General features: G+C 40.6%; 1 protein-coding gene across 1 annotated transcript in view; it reads left to right on the forward strand.

Annotated features, from left to right (window-relative positions):
• Window positions 1-8,056, forward strand: part of PLG (plasminogen) — a 68,829-nt gene extending 60,773 nt beyond the window's left edge. The window contains exons 15-19 of the mRNA XM_083176506.1: window positions 1,101-1,175; window positions 1,951-2,091; window positions 4,761-4,867; window positions 6,314-6,459; window positions 7,821-8,056. Coding sequence (XP_083032632.1) covers window positions 1,101-1,175; window positions 1,951-2,091; window positions 4,761-4,867; window positions 6,314-6,459; window positions 7,821-7,982 — 631 coding nt within the window. The 3' untranslated portion in view covers window positions 7,983-8,056. The remainder of the gene's footprint in view (window positions 1-1,100; window positions 1,176-1,950; window positions 2,092-4,760; window positions 4,868-6,313; window positions 6,460-7,820) is intronic.
• Window positions 8,057-8,548: the final 492 nt, after the last annotated feature.

An 8,548-nucleotide genomic window follows, 5' to 3' on the forward strand; every position in this document is an offset into this window, starting at 1 on the left:
GAAATATATTGCCACTTTACCTTAGGCCATGCCCCTTTTCAGGCTTGTACAGGATATACAAAGTGTTCTGTGTGTGTCACCAAACCCAGTGAGGTCTCTGGTTGGAAGAAAGAAGTAAGGCATACCATTTGCACCCATGGTCGGACTGACCCACTGTGTTAAGCCCCAAGTTGGCCCCACTGCCTGAGGGCCTAACCCATTCTCTACCGGTCAGGTTCCAGACTGTGCACTAGATTTATACATTTTTACTGTATTAGAAGGTCAGCTACCTGGTGAATGACTAATAAACATAAGTGCTTGGTTCACTTCTATAGAAACCTCACCAAGATTTTCCTAATGGTTAGCTTAAAGTGTGTGGTGGCTGGCCACACCCTGTATTGTGGATGACCAAACACCTTAAGCATGGCCCCTTGCAACTGCAGTCCCCTGGTGGTCCCTTCCTGGTGCAAGTGTACTAATGATGACAAGTAGAAAACCAAGCATGCAGTTAGTGCTGGTCCTCCTGCAAAGATCTGTACAACTTTGTATATGGGTGCATATACACTTTTATTTCTGTGCACCTTGTGGCATAAAATGACTTTCTAGAATGTGCCCCAATTTTACTAGTCAAAGTCCATGGAGGCTTAAAAATCCAAATAACCTGTATGGTCCAATAGCAACAGGAGCCATAAGCCTTTCTCCATACTATACCAAAGAAAGAAGACTCCTGACTTCTTTTATCTCTGGTTCAGTTACCATGGTGGTATGGCTTTAGAAGTGCAAGGTTTAGATAATGGTTCACATTACTTAGCATACTCCACATAGAGCTGGCACCTGCAGAGCTAAGAACCTTTTAGCCTGCCTTAGCTCAATACAGAATAATGGGCCCCTACTTAACCATAGAAGTTAATATCGGGTTGCAATGTATAGGTTGAAAATCAATAGGTTGACGCATATGATCAACATGCATTAAGTCCACATGTACACAAGGTCAATTTGGTTGAAAGTTCAAAACAATGCTACTTATTTCTGCCCTGGGTCTTGCTTTGTCATAGCAGACCATGCTGATAGTAAAAGTAAAATATTATTATTAATATTATTTGTCATAATCTATTTGTCAGCTTTCACCTACACTTCTGTGGCGGAACACTGATTGATCGTCAATGGGTTGTCACTGCTGCACATTGCTTGGAACGGTAGGTTTAATGTACAAAATTGTGTGGTTAAATAGGAGCCAATCATTGAATCTATGAGGAAACTGCCATTGTAAAATATATATACATTGCCTATATTGTTACACAGATTTATTTGATTGCAAAATGGCAAATTGTTTTTTTAAGCTTTTTGTGATTTTTCAAATTGAATGACACTATACAGTATAATGTATTACAATACCTAATGTATAATATACCAGTATACATCATTAGTCCTAAATATTCGGTACCTTGAAGTTTGGGAAATACATACCTCAAAACTATATCACAATTTTATAGATCAACCAAGATTGATCTAATCATAGAGTAACATAAAGGTTCCAATAATATACACATTTTAAAATATTGTATGTGATGGGGGATAACAATAAATATTATTTTCATATGCAAATGAAAAACCTCAGTAGAGTCTACACTGGAAACTATACTGTTATGGGAAATTGTACAATTTGAATTATGTTGCAAAATGTTTCAATTATGATAGATGTATAACAAGTTATGAGGAGGATTTAAATTGAAATTAAAATTTTGGCGGATATTTTTCTAAATACAATTTAATTAGTAATTCTTTTAAAAAAATTGTTGCAGATTGCTTGAGGAAAAAATATATATTATGTTAATAAAAGCAATTATTTTCATTGTTATTTGTCTTACATTCAATGAATATCACACAAATGTTACTGCAAATGCCAACAGTTCATTTAAAAGCAGAAAGTAACTTTTTATTTTGAATGTTGTCCCTTGATTTGTTAAACAGCTCAGACAGACCCTCATCTTATAAAGTATATCTTGGAATTCATAAAGAAACCAGCAGTGAGCCTTCAAAGCAAGTGAAAGATGTTGAGAAGTTATTTTTGGAACCGACAAAAGCAGATATTGCTTTACTGAAGCTAAAAAGGTAACTGGTTTCTCCATAACACTTTGGGCATTAGTATTGTCCCGAATATTTTTTTGAAATGTGTGTGTGTACATATATATGTATACATGTATATATATATATATATATATATATATATATATATATATATATATTACTTACATACAAATGAATGTGCAGTACAGTAAATTTTTTCTAATCATGGCACCCTGAAGCATCAGAATGATTTCATGGCACCCCTAGGCTAAAGGTTTCTCTTCAGACAATTAGAAACAATATTACGTTCAATCATTTGTGTTTATATCTCATTCTTATGATCAGTTATTTAGTAATGAACAGGCTTTACTACTGTTTGTGCATAATTTTACTATTATATTGGACCATCAACCCAGCGAACGCATGAAAGTCCTCCAAGGCACCCCAGGGTGCCACGGCACACAGTTTGGCAACCACTGGTATAGAGCAATGGCTATAATTTCTACCAGTCTTCTGTCTACCATATTAATTGCTTTGAATATCTAAGTGACACTAAAAGTTACATTTATCAATTTATCATTACCGCACCATTCATTATACTGTATCTAGCTAAAATTTTTGCCAATTGCCTTTTGTGTCTTGTTGAACTATTCCCCAGTGTGAGAGATAGCAATTCATTGTTTACTATAAATAGTTCAGTCCAGTAGTTAGATAATTGTCCAATATTGGAAGAAACTGGTAGTGTAATGGGATGAGTTACAATAGATAATAGTCAGCCAATAATGTACATTACTTTGTGACAAATTTGGGCATCTTATCAGAATACTTCCACAGTTATACCCCTTTTACACCGCCGAAAAATCCGGGTCAGCGGCGGGTCAGACCCGGATCCTCGGCGGTGTAAATGGGGGGTATCCGTGTCCATTTACACGGGTCCTCTACCCAGGTCCTGACCTGGGTAGAACCCGGATGGGACCCGTGTAAATGGCGGTGTAAATGGTCCCGCTGTGGGTCCAGGCACCCGCAGCGGGACCGCAGCGTGCAGCGCTGGGGAAGCTGTCCCCAGGTGCTGCGGGAGGAGGGGGGTCCCTGCGGCTACTGAGGGGAGATGGGGTACCTGTCAGCGGCCAGCCTGACACGGCGCTGCCACTGCTGTATCTCCCCCCGGCGGCCGGTCCTTGCGGCGGATGGACAGTCAGTGTCGGCGGTCCCTCTGGCGCAGGGGAAATAGTACTATTTCCCCTGCGCCAGAGGGACCGCCGACACTGACTATCCATCCGCCGCAAGGACCGGCCGCCGGGGGGAGATACAGCAGCGGCAGCGCCGGCAATCATAGTGTCAGGCTGACAGGTACCCCCTCTCCCCTCAGCAGCCGCAGGGACCCCCCTCCTCCTCACAGCACCCGGGGACAGCTTCCCCCCTCTACCCTCACAGCACCCGGGGACAGCTTCCCCCCTCTACCCCCACAGCACCCGGGGACAGCTTCCCCCCTCTACCCTCACAGCACCCGGGGACAGCTTCCCCCCTCTACCCCCATAGCACCCGGGGACAGCTTCCCCCCTCTACCCTCACAGCACCCGGGGACAGCTTCCCCCCTCTACCCCCTCCAAGCTATATAGATAGATATAGATATATAGATCTATATAGATATATAGATCTATATAGATATATAGATCTAGATATATAGATCTATATATATATATATATATATATATCTATAGATATATATCTATATATCTATAGATATATATAGATATATATCTATAGATATCTATATATATATATATATATATATATATATATATCAACAAGGAAAGGCAGGGCTGACCCAGGTTCAGTGTAAATGGTGCAGACCCAGGTCCGACCCAGGTCGAAGTGCTGTGTAAATGCAGTATAAAGCAGGGTCAGACCCTGGAAACTCCAGCGTTCAAAGACCAGGGTCGGACCAGGGTTTTTGGTGTAAAAGGGGTATTACTGTATGTATCATTGAAATGCCCTGAGGGAAATGTAATAAATGTAACATATTAAACAGATCACAAATTTGATTCATAATCACCTTTATAGATAGACATTTATAACTCATCAAACAGATTGATACTTGAAATGATCTAGATTTTTGAAAACATGTAAGAGACTTAACAGGTAAGACTCAGCAGCTGATCCGCTGGCCCCCTCCAACAAACGTAGCCTTGCAAAGGAGGTAATCAGCAAACAACCCCAACTCCACTCAAGGTGCTCTGCATTCCTGTAATTTATATTTAATCATCATTAAACACAGTTCTTTACTATTTACTCAATAAATGAAAATCTATTGGTGCATGTAAAAGACAGACATAAAAACTTTTGTATAACTTAGTACTCCTGGATAGCCAGATCAATTCTGACATGGAATATCCCAGTGCTTTTCTTATTTTGCCATGCAATGGAATTCATTCTCTATAGATTATTTTCTGAATATCTGTATTGTACAATATCTGATCATCATTAACAAATAAATGTCCATTAGCACCCCAACTTTTGTTGAACAGTTCCCCTGTGGCATTGGCAGCACTGTAGTATTTGACCATCTGACTTTACTTCAGTAACACTAACAAACACTGATATATTACTGTACATATAAATAATTTAAACCCAAAAGCCTTCTGAAGTTATTGAGTGAGATAAATGAATAATAAACTATATCCTGTTTTTTTTTTTTTTTTTTTTTATGATAGCCCAGTTTTAATAACAGATGAAGTTCTGCCAGCTTGCTTACCATCTTATAAATATGTTGTAGCAGATAAGTCTGAATGTTATGTAACTGGATGGGGGGAAACACAAGGTAAGAGTGTCTCTTATACAATTTACAAATGTAAATGTATGTTACATACCTCCCAACATCTGGGATGGCGGCGGCGGGACGGTGTACGCGCCGAAGTAGCGCATTGAATTTTGGGGGGACACTGCCGGCGGCGGGAGGGACGCGGGAATGTCCCAAAATATCGGGACATTCCCGCGATAAGCGGGACAGTTGGGAGGTATGATGTTATATCTAAAGTTTAAAACTATATTGTTTCTATGCTATAAATGGGGATGCTACCTTTAGTGTTCTGCGTAAGTCATGCTGTACCATGTGACATATCATTATATTCAATAATGCAAATAATAACAATAAACTGTGCACTATGAACGATAATGTTTGAGCTATGAATGGAAAGTCGTTACCTTGCAGCTCCAGGGTCATTTCAAATTCACTTATCTTAAGGGTTTACTACAGTGCAGCAATAATTAATGCCAAGTTCCTGTTATATTGGTTGTCCGTCTGACAGCGCGTACTGCTGCTTAGTAGCAGTATTTTTCTATCACAAAAATATATATTCCCTTTAACGTTTAGATTGCACAGTTATTACCACAATCAAAGTGCATTCTTAAATTCCTCATTGTGCCTCATTTGCTGTGTCTAGTTCTATCCAGATGGTTCCCAATGGATCAAGTGTAACTTGGTTCGGGTGCACACAACCGCCATTGCTGGCAATATTGTAATGTTCTGTCATTTTGCTGGACTGCAAATTAGTTATTCAAATAGTGTAATGAATCCTGAGGTTGCTAGCTTAGCCTGCGGAAACTAAAGCAGGGTAACTGGAGCACTATGTGTGGGTTGGTGGGGCATTATTGAAAAATATGGGGGGAGATTCTCTAAGCGAAAAATGCGGTAAAAACCCCGTTATCGGGTTTTTACCGCATTTTGGGATGCTTTAAGCCTCCCCCGCCGGGTTACCGCGGCGGGGGGGGGCATCGCCAGAAAAATCTGGCGATGCCCCATAGAAGCCAATGGGCTTCTACCGCAACCCTCCGCCGCCCCGTGCCAACCCCCTGCCGCCCCGCATCGCCCCCTCACCTGTGTCCGGGCAGCACAGAGCTGTGCTGCCCGGACCTGTGACCTCCTCCCTGCGCTGATCCTCTTCCGGGTGCAGGGAGGAGGAGAGCCCGGTGCAGCAGCAGCGCCGGGTGTGTGAGGGAGGGGGGAGCCGCCGGGACCTGCTGGGACCCGGCGACTCTCACCGCAAAGGACAGCTCTTAATGCAGGAGCTGTCCTTTGCCTTAATTATCGCATATGTTACAACATATGCGATAATTATAAATGCGATGGGCGGCGAAGGGGGGCGGAGATTCTTAGAGAATCTCCCCCATGATCTGAAATGCTAATCTAGAAAATGAGAACTACTGTAATAAATTACATTTGATCGTGAACACATTCATAGAACTATATTATATTATTACCTCCCAGGTACTGGCAAAGCTGGAGTTCTCAAAGAAGCTGGTTTCCCTGTCATTGAAAATAAATTATGTAATAGTCCTGAATATCTGAATAACAGAGTAACAAGCCGGGAGCTGTGTGCTGGCAATATCCATGGGGGAATTGACAGCTGTCAGGTGAGTTTTTCTTTTTGACTCCCAAATTCAATTGAAAACACAATTCCCTCTAAAACAGTGGTCAGGAAACTCGGTCTTCATTACCCCACACAGTGCATGTTTTGCAGGTCTCCTCACAGAATCACAAGTGAAATAATTAACTCCACCTGCGGACCTTATAAAAATGTGTCTGTGAGTAATTAGTACAGTAGCGCACGCAGGGGGGTTTCTGAGTACACAGAAACCCCCCAGGAGTCTAAAAGCTGAGGGTCCCCTCTTTCCATGGGTACAAGAATTTTAAAAATCGGCCCTTGGGAACCGGAGATATCTGACTTCAAAGCAGTGGCCCCATCCAAGCCTGTTAATTGCTCTTCCCAGTCAGATATTTTAGGTTCTGTCTGACTTAGAGTTTTTCTGAGGATATATTCCAAAAGCTGGGACTCTCCCCCTTTGATGGACACTAGAAGTTTGTCTCTACTTTTCCCAGAACCATAGATAACCAGCAGCTGGTTACTGCTCCAGCTCCACCTGGTATGTAGTTTTATATGCTCGTTGGCGGATTTCTCTGCCTCCCGAACTCTGATCCCCTAGTCCCCAGTATCATTTTGTAGGTGGGATTTTCTAGTTTTTAATTCCATTAAAATCTAAGAAATCTATTTCTGGAGATACTGCAGTCAAGCAAGCTGTCCTCCCACCAGAAAATTATGAATAATAAGCCCAGTCCACTATACACCCCTCCTCTGCGTATTAAACATCCTCTACCACCCTGGAAGTTACGTATCAGAACCCTTCATTTAGCCCAATGTCCCCTTCTCCCACCACCTGTGCTGTTGATATAATACCCCCTACCACCCGCGGGACACCAAAGCCTCCGCTCATAGCACCCCCACCCCTACCGCTGGAGGATCGGTAGGGGCCCCAATACATTGCTATGCCCAGGGGTCTACATTGCTGTATGTGTGTGTGTGTGTGTGTGTGTGTGTGTGTGTGTATATATATATATATATATATATATATATATATATACAGTATATATATTTTTTATTATTATTATTATTATTATTATTATTATTATACATTTGTTCTATCTATAATACTTTAACTGACCCGGCATATACCTAAGTGTCCATCTCCGCCCATCTGGAAACCCCCTTCTGAAAATCCTGCGTTTGCCCCTGACACCTGTGCACCTGCTGCGTTACCAGCAAAACATGCACTGTGTGGGGTAATGTGGACCGAGTTCCCTGACCACTGCTCTAAAATTATAACACTCAGGCATGATTTATTAATATTCCATATAAAATTACATATATAACATCGAAAAAAAGTATTCAATTTGCAAAAATGTGATCTCTTTTTTTATTTATTTTTATCTCTTCTAGGGTGACAGCGGAGGACCCCTGTCCTGTTTTGATGGAGAAAAATATATTCTTCAAGGAGTAACATCCTGGGGTCTTGGTTGTGCACAGGCTATGAAGCCTGGGGTGTATGTAAGAGTCTCTATGTTTATCCCATGGATTGAAAAGACAATTAAAGAAAATTAATGAAACAATAGGATATTCTTGTGAATGAGTGGATCAACAGATTACAATGTAACAATAAAAACATACTTTCTATCTGTCAGTGTACATTATTACATCACTGCTATTTTAATACCACTTCAGAATATTGCATCACTGTCTCTGTTAAAAAAACAAAACCAAAAAAGCTATTTTTAAATGAATCAGTATGTTTAAATAAACTGTCCAACAAATACATATTTTACATGGAAACCTGGCTTTTAACAGAAATTATAACCTCAAAACATTAACAAACAAATAAAAAAAACTTAATTCATGATCTTCACTTGATGCAAGCTATAATCAGCATTATTTAGGTTTGCCAACCTATATATTCTATAGACAACAAAATTCCCTGGTATTTAACAAAATACTCTTCCCAAAAAGTAAATATCACACCACATCTTTATAAATGGGTTATCTCTCAGAACAGGGGGCTAATAGAATTTTAAATGTTATCTTCGTTCTTCACATGCTTAAATCAATTAAACGTCACTTTTTTTTTCCATTTGTAAACATATTCACAGTTGCGCAGTACTATTTTATGTGTA

The sequence above is a fragment of the Crinia signifera genome, chromosome 3, assembly GCF_055691185.1.
Source record: "Crinia signifera chromosome 3, ASM5569118v1, whole genome shotgun sequence".
NCBI classification, from domain to species: domain Eukaryota; kingdom Metazoa; phylum Chordata; class Amphibia; order Anura; family Myobatrachidae; genus Crinia; species Crinia signifera.